The following is a 15,661-nucleotide window of genomic DNA, read 5'->3' on the forward strand; positions in this document are numbered from 1 at the left end:
CAATAAATTGTAGAACAACTGAAAATAGTGAGATAGAAAAGATGAGACAGATACACTTTGTAGCTTTCGTCACCTACTGACCTATGGCATGTCCCTCCGGAAAACAGACGCCCGAATAAGGTTCAAAGACGTACAGGTGCAATCGATATTCCAATAAACGAACACAATTAGTGCAACCGTCAACGAGTGTTATTCTATCACCGCCTTTCCTGAGTCTACAGAATTCTCTCCCTCTCTCTCTCGTTAAACAATTCAATAGCTACAATTTTCCTACAACAGGCTACGATAAACAATTGAAACAAAAATAGCATCTAAGCTTACGAATTTTCACTTCAACATATGTGCATGTCACATGTTTACATTATATCGGATATACATTGTATAATAAAATATGCGCTTGGATCACATCGATTTTTATGGCATGCATTTGTAAACGCAAAGAACAATGCGTTTTCTAATGTGAATAACCCACCCACAATTTTAACATTTCAAAATATTTAATTACTTACCCACCTGCCGTTGGTCTGAGATTCATCGCACCGCATTCTGTACAGCCAGGCAGCAATCCAGAGCACAGTCCAAAGTGTATTCGCAAATAAAAATGCTTTAACAATTGAATGTAAACGGAACTCACTTCTACGCACTTCACATGGGGTGTCTTGCTTCCAAAGAAAGCACCTGTAACATTACGATTTGATTCTTTACTTGAGTTAAGAGATATATCTATTCAAGATTTTGGACAGGAATACTTACTTGAAACGAGTATTGAGACTGAACACTATTTTTTATAACTGAATATTTATCCCACGACACTTTAGCTACTACGCCATTCTTCGGCTTTGCACCCTTGTATACACAACAAGAGACGCTCCACTAACTACCTTATTAATTAATTCTTTCGGTTTGGACGCTTGACCGTCAGAGGCGCTAATCACAGTTGCGGTTTAATTGCGTTTAACCTCATCAGTGATCTACTAATCTCTGGTGGTAATCGATAGTGATGCTTACTTTGCAAGGTGACGATTCAAGAAGGTAATTTACACGCGTGGTGACAGAATGAAATCCAAAGTGGCGAGATCGATGATGCTATGCGCGGGACAACGGGGCATCGGGATTGGCTGCTCGAATCTCGGGAGTATGCAAATTCAGGTTACCTTGTCGAGTGCTGGTTGCATCGCGAAGGGTAAGCATAAGTTAGTAGCCGGTGTATGCGAGGTAAAAAGGCGCGTTGGCGAGCAAAGGAAGTTGCCTTTCGTTCACCGGGCGGAGCCGCGTGCGATCCGCTTCCCGTCCCGATTGGAGCGTCGTTCCCCACCGACGCCAGCTTCCCCACCAAGTATCGTAGCGTCCAGGCGCCTTCTTCGTGGTTCCAGCGTTCTCGATAACCTTCCTCGTCGCACCCACGTCCACCCGGGATCCTGGCAGCGCGCCTCTTCGTCCGTTTTCCACTGCCGGAGGCGAACGAAACTCCCCCACCTTTGCCGTTCCACGGTCCGTGTACGCGTTCGCGTTCCCCGTGGACGGTAGGCGGCCGACCGGGCGTACGTGGGCCCTCTAGTGTAGCTGCACACATGCACGCGACAGCATCTGACCGCCGCCGCAGCGCTTCCGTGTCGTACCTCGTCGCGGACGTTCGTGTGCCTGCGATAACGATTCCGATCACCGCCTCTAAGCCACGGGAACAGCTACGAGAGTGTACACGCGGATAGAGTGACGAAACGGTAACATCGCCGATAGATCGTTTTAAACAGCGCCGAGTGAAAACAGTGAGAAACGAAGTGACAGCTCCCGCCGGGATCGTCGACAGATTTACGTGGCAGAGCGTGCTCGGGACTGTCCGCGAATTCTACCTGATGGGTGACGCGTCGATGACAGGTAACACGGACACAATCGGGATTTTTAAGCGTTCGCGGGCACCGATTCGACGCGAACTTTGGCAAGGAACAGCTGACAGTCGACGGCGTCGGTGGCGCTAATTTCACGATCATCGTGGACGGTGTACGCGTTCCACCGATGACAGGTGGAATTTCGCGGGAAACGGAGTCATCTACTATGTGATGGTAGTGACGATACGCGGTTGACAGGTTCGTACCGTCTAATAACCATCGAGGAGTGCTCGGTCTACGAACGCGTAGGGTAAATCCAAGTGACTAGAAAGAAAGCCGGTAATCGTGTGCAAGTATAGATGCCCTTATCGTGTCCGGGGAACATAGCTGTGCGCGTCTGTCAGTGCAGTGTTTCTACAGGAATGTACTGTGATACCGAAGGATAAGTACAATCATTCGAGTATACTGGTCTCTACCTTCGCCGGGATAAAACAGGGATATTGACGAGTGTGTATTGTTCCTAGCTGGTGCTCGATAACAAAAAGCCGAAAAAGACGTTTCGCGGTTGCAGTAGAGGGAGAATAACGAAGACTCGTCCGCCAAAGGGTGACACAGCAGGTGATCACGTTGGATCTCGCGGCGTTGGCTGCTTACGGGGGCGTTTCGGGTCCCAGGGTCGCGGTGGCGGGCACCGGGGTCCTCGCGCTACCCGGCCTGATACCCGACAAGGGTTTATCATCGCCCGGAGATCAGTCGAAAACGAAGTCCGCAGGGCTGGCGGGCCTCGACAGCGAGGCGGTGCGCCGGTGGGTCGCCGAGGCCGCCCGGACCGTCCGGCAAATACCGCCTCCGGTGATCGTACCGTCTTCCAGTTCGCAACAGCAACAACAACAATCGGTGCAACAACAGCAGCAACAGCAACAACACGGTAGACAGCAGCAGCAGCAGCAGCAGCAGCATTCGAGCCATCATCGGCAGCGACAAGAGCCGAGCCCACCCTTGGTGGGCGCTTCACCTTTCGTTCTGCCGTCGTCGATGACGCAGACACCGAGCATGCATCTGCTGGAGAACAACAATCTGGTGGAGGTTGCGATGGTCCAGCAGCAACAGTCTCAGCAGCAGATGCAGATGCAACAGCAGAAGCAAAAACAGACGAGCAGCCCCACCAACAACAACACCATCGAGGCTTGGAGGTCTATCCAGGGCGGGCACCAATGGTGGAGCCCGCCGAGTAGCGTTCACCAGGAACAGCCTCAACCTCAGCAAGCGTCGCCGATCGCGCAGCAGGTTCCGCTGCCGCAGAATCTGATCGCCGGCTCGGTGTGTGCACAGAGACAGACGCCGATTCAATCGGAGATCGACCAGCCGTTGGACTTCTCGGTCGGTTCACTTCAGCAGCAGAGGCTGCATTCGCGCGTGAGGACTATTCACGAGAGACTGCAGGGTAGGATGCATGACAACAACAACGGGACGGCCAACAGCGGGCAAAAGATACCACGGGGAACTGGAAGCAGGAGAAGTTACAGCCCCAGTGAGGCTAGCAGCAGCAGCAGCGAGGACGAAGGTGTTTCCACCGGTGGCAGTCCTTCCGGACCACTCCGCGGCACCGAAAACGGTGAGTTTTTACTCTTAAATATTTATAATTAAATCGATGATCGCGTACTGGGATTAAATTCCAGGAAACGTTTAATCGCCATATCAATATGTTATTGCGAATGGGTTCGTTCTTCCTATTTCCTAGCGTTTACAGAAACGATAGTTATCTCAGTGACAGAGTATGTCTGATGATAATTTGAGTGACGACAATGGTAGGTGAAACGTGCAAGATAATTCGGCGGTTCTAATTTCATATCCGCTTGTGCAACGATGCTTACTTACTCATTTGAATCTTAGAATCGTATTCATATCGGTTCCTGGAACGTGACTTATGTTTGATAATTTGCTTAGATGATTTCATTGTTAAGCGTAGCTAATATAGGTCGGGAATCGTAAATTTTAACACAGCTCAGGATTACTCTGAAATTTCATAATTCCGAGAAATACAAATATTGATGAATTAATGAGGGACCACGATTTCTCATTTTATATTTCTATCAAAACTCTTACAATTGTGTATTCATAGAAGGTCCGATTAGTATGCCAATATGAATGTACAGTGAATGGTTCACGAAAAAAATTGTCTAGGTATCTTTTTTTATTTCGATCAATTGTTTTCTGACAATCGTGTATCGGAGCACGCATATTTATCATGGTACGACAAAACACGGTTCGATTAGAAGAACGATTACTTCCCTCGATTTACCAAAGAGTTGGAGAGTAACGAAACCGGAGATTCCCGAGACAAACGGACGTGTGCGTGCGTCATGCCAGCCGCTATTTGTTCGCGTACGAAACATGAAACGATCCCAATGCATTTTGGGGGAAAACGCGGTTCGATCCGTCAGCTGTCAATGTAAGTCCACCCTCGCGTTCGCCACCCCCGCATGGGACAGGGCATTGTTACCAGCCCGCTTTTCATGGCGCATTGTGCATTCGTTCCATTATGTTCGGGTAAACTTTACCTGGATCGGCGTGCATTTCCATACGTAAAACTCGCGGGAGCGTCCGCCGATTGCGGTGGGAATCTCCCCTTTGGAACATGTTCCTTTCGTTCTGCGTTCTTCGTTGCATGCGTGCAATACGCGAACGATCCCACCTACCGATAGGATCATTCTTGCCGGATGAATTCGTGTAACGTCTCGTTCGAAGGTACGCGTTGCATGCGTGTACGTAATTGAAATTCGCGCTCGCTGAAACGATTGACCCGGGGTGCAAAAAGAGATCTCGTCGTTTTTTTTTTTATGAGCTTTCAGCGTCGCGACATTACAAGCCTAAATGGCATATACATACACGTCCTATCGAGTTGCGATTATTGGGTGCTTTCTTATCGGTGACGACACTATTCAGTCGAAAGGAAATAGCGTTTATTGCGAGGCACTTGCTTATAATCGTGTTTATCTACTGAAAATAAATGAAAAATCCACACGTTCCGAGCTGATTAAATTGTGTCAATAATTTGCGCCTTATTAATCGAGTGATTCACAGCGAGACTGGATTTCCATAAGGGATCATTTTGAGTCAATACCAGCAGTATTAGTGCATTTCGCTCGATCGTTTGAATTTTAACTCTTCGTAATAGAGTATTTTAATACACTTTGCATGAGGGACGCATTAGATTTATCTATCGGGCATCTAATTTTCCTGTATGACACGTGCTCGAGGTATGTAGCGAGACACGTGGACGGCTACGCAATACGTCGTTAGTACCAGTAAAACTCTTACGGGTAAAAAATGTGTGTTACGACTTTGATAAAAAATAGATCAGGCACAGGTGTAAGGGGAGCGGAGAACGATTGGAAAAATGCTATCTATGCCGACGACATGATTCAATTTCTGATAAAGCTCACTGATTATTTCGTAAAAACTAAATATTATTGTATTTAATCGTGAATTATCGTCGTGTTTATTATCGCGACGCTAATGTGTCGCCGCCGCGAGTCCCGCAATACCGCGAAAATAAGACTGATCGTAATTAAAATGATACGAGCTAAGAGGCATTATCTGATTCTAAACAACCGGATCTTTATTAGTTTCAATAAAATGCAATGTGAACAACACTGCGAATCCTCCGAAGATAAGAGCTCGTAACGCGTTGCGAACAAGGAAAGACCAAGGAGCAAACAACATGCGTAACAGTGTTGATCATAAGCGCCGGTAACAGCCTGAACTCATATGCAAAGTGGCTTATGTGATTTAGATAAAAATTCGTACGTTGCTTTGATACTCTTGTTCTTAGTTTCCCTGTAGATGCATATAAGATCCGTAGTCTTGGTACGATTGATACGGGATATTAGTTCTACTCGCGATTGATAAAATCGTAGGTAATCGGTTTCAAGTATTTAATATTGCGTTGATCGTGACTCGGAAAAATGAGTAAAAACGAGTTATCTTCAATTACGCATTTATCGATAACGACTCGAGTATATTACGATTAAATCCGGCAATTATCGCACTCTCGCCTCGTCAATGCAATTGTATATGTACACCTCTACGTTCCTACATAATTGCACTATAATGTTAAAAAAACGCAATGGCAAACAAACGACGTGGCCGGTGCGGCGACGAGTACGCGTCGAAGCCAGCTGAGAAAAAGTTGCCCGATATCGTATCTGTCGATAAGGTCTTAGCTCTAAAGGCTTGTTTGAATAAATATTCCACGTAAGCGCGTGATCGCTCGGTTATTTTCGATGAGCAACGCGATACGACGAAAAATCGATTTTTTAAGTGAAATCATTGAGTGCTCCAGATAATGCCTTAGCTTATGTAACGATTAACGCTCCTTTATTGTATCGTTCGAAATTCCCGAGCACCTTCGTCCGTTCTTGCTTCCTTTTCAATTTCCTTCCCGTGAAAACCGGCACGAAAAAAGCGTAATTGCTGCACGCACCGACGCCTCCCTCTTTTCGTCGCGCTGCATCGACTCGGCTACGGTAGAATATAATTAATCCTGGCAGGAACACGCGCAGGACCCATCGCGGCTTATGTCGGGATCGCGGTTCGCCGGGAACAGGCCCAGGGACCTGTTCTTCCCCCGGGGCCGTTCGTGTATTACGGTGTAACGTGATACGTGTTTGATTCTATGTTATTTACGAGCAGGTGTGCCGCGCAACAATGTTTATCACATAATTAGATTCTATGCCCGGGCAATCTCTATCACCGCGGCGTGGCAGCGAGCCATAGAGGCCTGAAAATGACGTTTCACGCTCGATGGCCCTGCTCGCCTCGATAACAATAATTTTCTTCGATACGCTCTCCATATTGATTTCATCCCCGCGTTCTATACGTGTCTACCTTCTCTCACGCCTGGCCCGTGTCTCATCTTTTCGTTGGTCGCAGTGACACATCTCAATCCGTGTTTTCCACGAGCCGTTCGCACGCGTTTAGCGTTTCCAATTTCTTTTTTCTCGTTCAACGCAATGTTCCAAACGCGATAATGATCGTCGATCGATCGGCGATCTCGAGATTTCAGCTAATTATATACCGCGCCGTCTCTGGCCACGTGTAATTAATTATGATAATATTTGATACGGCTAAGTAAATCACGTCGGACGCTCGGAGTTATTATATACCCTTTAACAGTTTAATTACCGACCACCGGACGTTTATCGTCGACGAGTCGTTGCTAATCTATACTTTAATAAATTCGAGATCGATGTCTTCCGTCCGGTATCTAAACAGAACTATAATGTGTTATACTCGGGGATCACTTCTCTTTTCGTTTCGTTTCTCGTATCGTCAGACGTTCTTTTTTATTTTTAATGAGAAGAAAGATTTGTGCGAATTGCAGATTTGAGAATTACCGAGACGTCTTGATGCGATGATGAGTTGAACAAGCTCTCTCGAGTGCCGTCGGATCACTGAGATTCGTGAGAACGTTCACAGTTCGCTCTTTCTTTTCGTCATCTTCGTTGATCTTTGACTTCCATTTTTTTTTTCTGAAATTCTGCTTTGTTAACGTGATTCAAATGCATAAAGCGTGCATATAACGCGATACTATCAATTGTGTTCGCAAATGTTCAAAGAGTGTGTTCCTTATTGGTCCAACGAGATTTAAGTCTCCCATAAGAACGCGTAGGTTCAATTCATTATCCTGCGATCGATCTCGATCTACGTCTTGTGTCAGACCTCGTATATCCAAATTCTGACGAATTTCGTGTAGACACTAGTTAAGATCGTTGACACAGTGCATCGCGGCCGATTAATATGTATACATGCCCGCTTATTTTCGCGATTCGCGTTGCTATCGAGTCGGGTGAAACGGCCTTTTATCGATCGGCAATCTCGCGCGCGTCACTCGAGAAATGAAGGCTTGGCTCTTCTCGGGGCCACGAGATAAAAAGACGATGACGCGATTTCTCCGGGAGACAGGCGGGTGGAAGGAAAGAGAGGAGACCGGAAACGCGCGCCCCGGCTCGGCTAACACGCATTCCATGTCCCGTGTAAATTTCGTAGGCCAAAGCAAACTCGAATGAACAATGTGGTCCCCTTTTCTGCTCGTTTCCGGGATTAAACAGATCGTCGATCGGCGATCTCGAGATTTCAGCTAATTATATACCGCGCCGTCTCTGGCCACGTGTAATTAATTATGATAATATTTGATACGGCTAAGTAAATCACGTCGGACGCTCGGAGTTATTATATACCCTTTAACAGTTTAATTACCGACCACCGGACGTTTATCGTCGACGAGTCGTTGCTAATCTATACTTTAATAAATTCGAGATCGATGTCTTCCGTCCGGTATCTAAACAGAACTATAATGTGTTATACTCGGGGATCACTTCTCTTTTCGTTTCGTTTCTCGTATCGTCAGACGTTCTTTTTTATTTTTAATGAGAAGAAAGATTTGTGCGAATTGCAGATTTGAGAATTACCGAGACGTCTTGATGCGATGATGAGTTGAACAAGCTCTCTCGAGTGCCGTCGGATCACTGAGATTCGTGAGAACGTTCACAGTTCGCTCTTTCTTTTCGTCATCTTCGTTGATCTTTGACTTCCATTTTTTTTTTCTGAAATTCTGCTTTGTTAACGTGATTCAAATGCATAAAGCGTGCATATAACGCGATACTATCAATTGTGTTCGCAAATGTTCAAAGAGTGTGTTCCTTATTGGTCCAACGAGATTTAAGTCTCCCATAAGAACGCGTAGGTTCAATTCATTATCCTGCGATCGATCTCGATCTACGTCTTGTGTCAGACCTCGTATATCCAAATTCTGACGAATTTCGTGTAGACACTAGTTAAGATCGTTGACACAGTGCATCGCGGCCGATTAATATGTATACATGCCCGCTTATTTTCGCGATTCGCGTTGCTATCGAGTCGGGTGAAACGGCCTTTTATCGATCGGCAATCTCGCGCGCGTCACTCGAGAAATGAAGGCTTGGCTCTTCTCGGGGCCACGAGATAAAAAGACGATGACGCGATTTCTCCGGGAGACAGGCGGGTGGAAGGAAAGAGAGGAGACCGGAAACGCGCGCCCCGGCTCGGCTAACACGCATTCCATGTCCCGTGTAAATTTCGTAGGCCAAAGCAAACTCGAATGAACAATGTGGTCCCCTTTTCTGCTCGTTTCCGGGATTAAACAGATCGTTCTGCGGTGTTCGAATCACGGGTTCCGGATTAATTGATCAAAGATCAATAGATTACACATTTTGCATATCGTATACACTGTTTGGATTTCATCGGATTAAATCTCTCATAAATGCATAAGAGTCCGCGGTCTACAAAGTATATTATGGGTTTTTGCCTTTTCTCATAGTAATAAAATACATTTTCTACTAAAGATATCTTTAATTTATTTCACTTAAAACATTTGTACATTTTGATTGTACATTGAGATCCGACTAATTAAATAGCTCGGAATTAGCGTCGTTATCTGTTCATTGCGCTACTAATTATTGCCAGTTCTAGAATCTTCAAGCTTTAACGAGGTTTTAATGAACATTTTCGTGCGATCTGCAGTCTCTTTACATTATATCGAATTTACAGTAGCAAAGGGTGAATTTCAATTGTCCAGGTTATTACAGTCTGTTCAGTCTGCGTTATAAGCCACGAAGCTGATCGTGGGCACGTGGCTCGTAGGTGGACCACGATAGGGTTTATGGAAATGTGAACACCGGGAAACGTATTTGCATTCGGAGATTGAATATTCGTCGTGGGACGCGTGAAAACAATGCCGATTTAACGCGACGGTAGACTGCTGGACGACGTTAAAGAATCATTTGATACATGAGCAACATATATTAAGTTGCTACGTACGAAACGTTTCTCTTTAATTTACAAAATCATCCAACTCGTGTTATCTTGTTTATATTAAAAACCAAGTTGAAGATGTATATGAAACTGGTACCAGTTTTGTCTAAGTAAGTGTAACGCATGGAGAATACAAAAGGCATGCGTGAGGCAGGAAATCTCACCTGTTACGTTGCCGGGACACGCTCGGTCTTTACGAAAAGGCCTGGGTTACGTGACCCAGGGTGGTGGGTGGACTGTTCGCGGTAACGGGGAATGAGAATGGGAAATAGGGGGATTCCCGGTAGGTAGGCACAGACAGCAAGCAAGGTACCGAGGTGGCCGTATAGCTGGTGGCAGGTAAAGCCGCCGGATAAATCTCACCTTGGATAGGTCAGGTTGGGCCAGGAGAGGATTCCAATAAGGAATGGAGGATCGTGCAGGGGTCACGTGGCGGTTCTCTTTTCTCTTTCTCGAGCTCACCGCACCGCACCGGTGTCCGCTTCTTTTTTCTCCGTTCTTTATCTTCTCCCGTGTAGTTCTTTCATTCAGGGAGACCCAGGTATACCGTCGCGTCGCAACCCTTCTGGCTCCGACACACACGGGACCACCTTTTCGCGTGCTATCTCCGTCGGTACACGTGTATATCCGTGTTCAACACACGGCCCTCGACAAATCACCGCGACACGCGACCGACTTTCCTGCGGCTTTCTTTAAACATTCAACCGAAGGGTTGCTGGCCACGTGCCTATACTCGGGTTTTCACGCCTGCCCACCGCACACGTGCACGGCTCACCTTTTTCATTTACATCCCAACGAAAGTTCATTCAAATGACGTACCAGCTATTCATACGTGCTCCTAAACGTTATTTATGAATCCAAAAATATTTAACATCGGGAAGTCCGAACTGCTCGTGAATAATTGCATTTGTTTCGCGTAATAGATAAATGGGAAAGAAACCGCGAGAATCTCGTTTCCGCGTCAACTCGTGGCGATCGTAATCTTCTCTACTATTCTCCTCCCTCCCCTCGCGAAAAGTCCTCAGTCAGCGACCATAACTCTTCGTTACTCGTGGCACCGATAGAGAGATGCAAATTACGAACGCCGCGGCCTCTCCTGTCCCACGATACCATCTCTCCCGCGTTTCGCGATGACGAATGCGTCGATGCCGGGCGCGCGAGTGATTCGCGTGGTGAGCTACGCGGACAACCTTGTCGCACGGAAAAGGTAATGCACTCCTAATGAAACCCATAACACCATCTACGGCACGATAATGAGCAGGCTACTACAAATTTTATGCATTCGTAAGAAAATAAAAATGCACGCGGATTTGCATGTAAAATAAGATTTACAATGGCTTCAGATTGAAACATCGAATTTAGATAAAAATCTCTTCTGCTATTTAAATATTATAATGCGCCTTGCTCTCGATGTGTTTCCGCATGTTGCGCATACTTGAATTTTCTGCATATTCCGTATTCTTGTACGAACTCATGGAATTCTTACAACGAGACGATCTTAAACCATCGCAGAGATTGCTTTTTAGTCAGCACGTTTACGTGATTGACAAGAGGTGTTCGCAGATTTTACGGAGCCCGCCTATCTGGTTACGCGCGTGCACCACGCGTCATGCATATTCATCTTTGCCTGTCGATCCTTTTGATAATCAGGATATTTTTAGAGAACGTTTTCCACCATTTCAATGTTAATTTTTCATCCCGCGGCTCGTTTCCTTCGCGTTCCACGTTTATAGACAGGGAATTACCGCGCTTTCGCACTGAAACCAACGTCTACCTCGTTATTCCATATTCGCCGTTGCGTTTTATTGCAACAGAAATCTGTCCGCACTTAATTCGACACTTTACATTAAACACTGTCGTTTAATCATTAAATTGGTTCGTCGAAGTTTATCTACGATCGTTCCGAGAACATTGTATGAAATCTTTAATGTAAGTGGTGATTTCTTAAATGGATGTAAATGCAAATGGATTAAATGCGTCTATTATTACTCATTTTTTCTTACGCGTAAATGGGAATCGTTGGTACTTCTCTGAACGTGTGCGCGCGGTACATCTCAAGGACCGGGGGAACGTGTGCGCCTAGCCAGCTGGATAAATGATGGAAATCACCATATTCATCGCATTTGTCGGCACTGTGAAACGCGCGCTAGCCGTATTTGGTGTTCGCGCATGGCGTATGCTAATCCCCCGGATTGCCGGCCTGACAATCTCGAACTCCTGCCCCCCAGTCGAGGTGAATTACTCGAAAGGAATGAGAACGACGTCAAGGTGTTTGGAATTGTTCCATTATTGGAACTCGAGGCAAATAGAAGATTAGGTTTTATTCAAAATCGTTAGATCTGTTTGTCAATCAGTTCGAATGCAGAGGATCTCACGGTCAGCGATGACTCGGGTTTCCCGTAGCGTTACATCTCGTTAGCAGTACTCGCGGCTCGAGTGAGTCAGAACAGATTTGCGAGCGCGGTCGTCCGCGATCCTGTGGGAAGCGACGCGATTCCGGATCATCGACGTGGAATGGAAGGACGGTACGCACGGGAAACAGATTCCGCGCGTGTACTTCGTCAGTTGTGAAACGCAACAGCGTGCTGATTATCATCCGACGGAATTCGTTTGTAATCCTTATTGGAGAACCGAAGGCCGTGGCACGCAGGTCGGATTCTTGGAAATTTCTCCGCCGGTTTATTAATTTCGCGCGGTTACGTAAATCGAAAACGAGCTGACACTCGCGGAAATAAACGCACGCGCCACTCGTCGTCGTCGCACGCGTCTTTTCTCGCGCTAGCAACAGTAGAGAGTAACGAGTCACCGATTAAAACTTCACTTGTTCCGCGAGGATTCGATTTCTAGAGAAAATCTTATGTAAACAAAAGAAATTTATTTACACGGACGGTGAAATATGATTCAGAGTAGAAATCACGGGCCAGAGGGACGTGAATGAACGATGCGGCGTCTGATGAATAGAAGCAAATTGCACGGTATCGATTACCGGCGCCGTGAAATGACAATCATCGAAACGATAATTACGCCATTTATGTGATACATAGATCGTTGTCCGCGCATATGTTTACCCGGCGAATGAAATATTGTGCCGCGTCGACCGTTGCGCTTGCCGTGCGAATTTAATTAAAATCGCGACGGCAGCCTGTCGATCGGTCGCGCTTTTTCCGGCCGGCTTTTTTTGCCTCAGAGAAATCGACGTTGTTAATCTACGATTTTACTTTTAAGAAGAACCTAGCCGGATCAGATGAGGTATCCAGTAGATACTTTCTTTATTTCAGAGAATCTACGAAGTATCGTAATCGATGGTAACCAACATTTTTCTGTCGATCATTGACCACAAGATACGTGAATAGAAATTTTGGTCGACCACTGATCGACCAGTTGGCTTAAAAATCATCTGCAGACTTTCATCGGTCGCGAATTCTCCGTAGTTTCACGCAGCGACACGCGTGCCATATGTCTGTATGCAAATTCGCCTTGCAAACATCTGGCGAGCCGCGAGGTTTCATTAACTTTCATGCATAGAAGAACGTATGGAAATCGATTAATCGTTGGTTTCTTAACGACGCGACACGAACGGTATTTGATTATTCTCGAAACGGCGCGCGTTTGTCCGAGGCCCCGCGATAATATCTGGTCTCGAAACGGGGTTTATTATACGCGGCCGGTTTTATTATTCTCTCGCCTGTTTCGGGCCCCCGTCCGTCTGATGGTTACCACCTTGATGCGGATTTAATTATATTGTTTCGTGTAAAGCCGGATTCGGATCGCCTCGGTTAATGAGCGATCGGAAACGATTCCCCGAATCTCTCTATGAGCCTAATTAAAACGGTGAAATTAAAACATAATTTGCCGACGGTTTGTCCGAGTACCGATTTAACAAAAGTTCGTACAGACGAAAAAGTCGTACGTGATGGATCTATTTGAAAATCGCGTTCAATTTCGCGAGGATCGTTATCATTAAATCATAATGAACGGTCCGCAGCAGGTATCACCTGGCGGTTATGTAATCCGCAAAAAGAGCCACGTCGGTGGTCGTTTCGAATTTCGCGGCATTATGTGAGTCAGCAATAGCGGGAAGCATGTTCGACCGGGTAAATAGCTACGAGCGGAGCAACCGTACGATCGTTTTAATCAAAGATAATGCGAGTAGCTGCGTGAAGAGAACCGCGCGTGGCTAATGCCCCGCCGCTGGTATTCAAATTAAACCACGTAACGCCGTCACGGAGACCCGGCCGCGACGGTAATGATGATGGTAAACGAGAGCTATAGACCTATGGCCTTCCTCCACTGTCACTGGTACCGGGTAACTTACTTATATGTACCTAAGTACGTATCCTGTTCTTCCCCTGCTGGCAGACAGTCATGTGAGAATGCCCGATGACGCCGCGGCAACACTCGTGGCCAATTCAAGACGAGCGCTTCGTCGGGGCTAATGCGAAATTTGCTCGCAATTTGTAGCCTGTTACCTCGGCCGGCGCACGGTGTAATTATGCTGTTATATGCGCGTCGGCGGCGTTTAGACCGGCCGGGCGTCTGCATAAATTGTCCCGATAATCGTCCGCAGAGCAGATCGTTACGTTTTTGCAATTTCTTTGATTCGCCCGATTCCGTCGACCAGCGACGGTTTCCTTTGGCCCGCAGAAAAACCACGGCGGTAATTCGTTTCCCAGGAACTTAGGGAGTCATCGCGATCGCTACACACCACCGCCCGGTGACAGTTTCACTCGCGTTGCCCAATCGTGGTCACTCGGATTCGTCGATATTAAAAGAAATCCACAGCCAGGATCGTTGACCCCGGTACGAGTTAATCAGTCATTGGAATCGTTCCGTAACAGGCAACGAGAACAGAATAGTTCCCTATTGTCTTTTATTATTTTCTTCGCTCTTTGTCTCCGGTACCGATTACTTCCGGAATTACAGGTCGTTCCTTCGCGACATAATTAAGAAGAAGCAACCCTCTAATGTTATTTTAATAACTGGTTAAATAAACATAAGCCGTAATTTGAATCCGGATGCGCACACGATGAGCGGTTTCGATAAAGCAATGTTAATGCCTCTGCTTAGGAGCAGAATATCGCATCGTCCCGCTGTTTTCTTCGTCCCTGCCCCTCTTGCAATTTTTTTTCTCCTCCCCCTCTTCTCTCTCTCTCTCTCTCTCTCTCTCTCTCTCTCTTTCTCTTTCTCTCTGACACCTCTTGAAATGGTGCACGAGTTGCGTGAGGTGCCGCATGCGTGCATGCATGCGTGCACGGCTGCGTTATTTCGCAGTTTATGCGAGGTATGCTAATCCGACGAGACCGCAAACTCGTCGAGCATTCCCCAAATCATGAATAATCAGCCGCGCGCGTTATTCTCTCTCTTTGCATCGCTAATTAACCATTTCTTTTCCCATCAATTTTTCAATTAACACGAGAACACTCGATAAGTGATAATTCATGTCCCTTTCTAATTATATTGCGGGATATCTGCTTATACTTATATCTTATCGAATTGGTAATTAGTAGAAAGGGAAATGATAATTGCTTTCTACAACGCGTTCCAACGCGTCAATCAAACTTTTACGACGTTCCTACAGCAGCATCGACATTCGTTGCATAAAAGATTATTTAGATACTCTCGATACCCTCCTCTTCCACGGCCGAAAGGCCTTCGGTTTTTACGTGCCGTTGCTAAACATCGATTAAAAAAAAAATATGAAGTTCCTAGACGACTAATAGTATCCTCAAGGATGGAACGTTGGAATTCTGTGTTTTGTCAGCGATAAATACTGTCAAAAGAATTTCTTACAACAGTCATCTCTTTTTTCTTTTTCTCCGGATTTTCTTGCAAACTCCGATTGTCACTTCCTCATGCTAATAGTGTAAATCATCTTTCTCCTGTTTTTCCCAAATCCGGCGCCGTTCAACGCTGATCGATATACACCTTTTAAGAATGTATCGGCTATACAGTCAATCCCAAAAGTTTATGCACTTTAGAAA

The 15,661-nt window shown here is 46.1% G+C and overlaps 1 protein-coding gene across 2 annotated transcripts in view; it reads left to right on the top strand.

Moving 5' to 3' along the window:
• Positions 1-1,746: 1,746 nt before the first annotated feature.
• The window catches only part of LOC108623621 (POU domain, class 2, transcription factor 2), a 90,975-nt gene continuing 77,060 nt past the window's right edge, over positions 1,747-15,661 (top strand). For both annotated transcript variants that reach the window (XM_026812740.1, XM_026812744.1), the window contains exon 1: positions 1,747-3,441. In XM_026812740.1, coding sequence (XP_026668541.1) covers positions 2,862-3,441 — 580 coding nt within the window. In that variant the 5' untranslated portion in view covers positions 1,747-2,861. The remainder of the gene's footprint in view (positions 3,442-15,661) is intronic.

The sequence above is a fragment of the Ceratina calcarata genome, unplaced genomic scaffold (genome assembly GCF_001652005.2).
Source record: "Ceratina calcarata isolate Rehan_Ccalc_2016 unplaced genomic scaffold, ASM165200v1 scaffold115.2, whole genome shotgun sequence".
Taxonomy (NCBI): domain Eukaryota; kingdom Metazoa; phylum Arthropoda; class Insecta; order Hymenoptera; family Apidae; genus Ceratina; species Ceratina calcarata.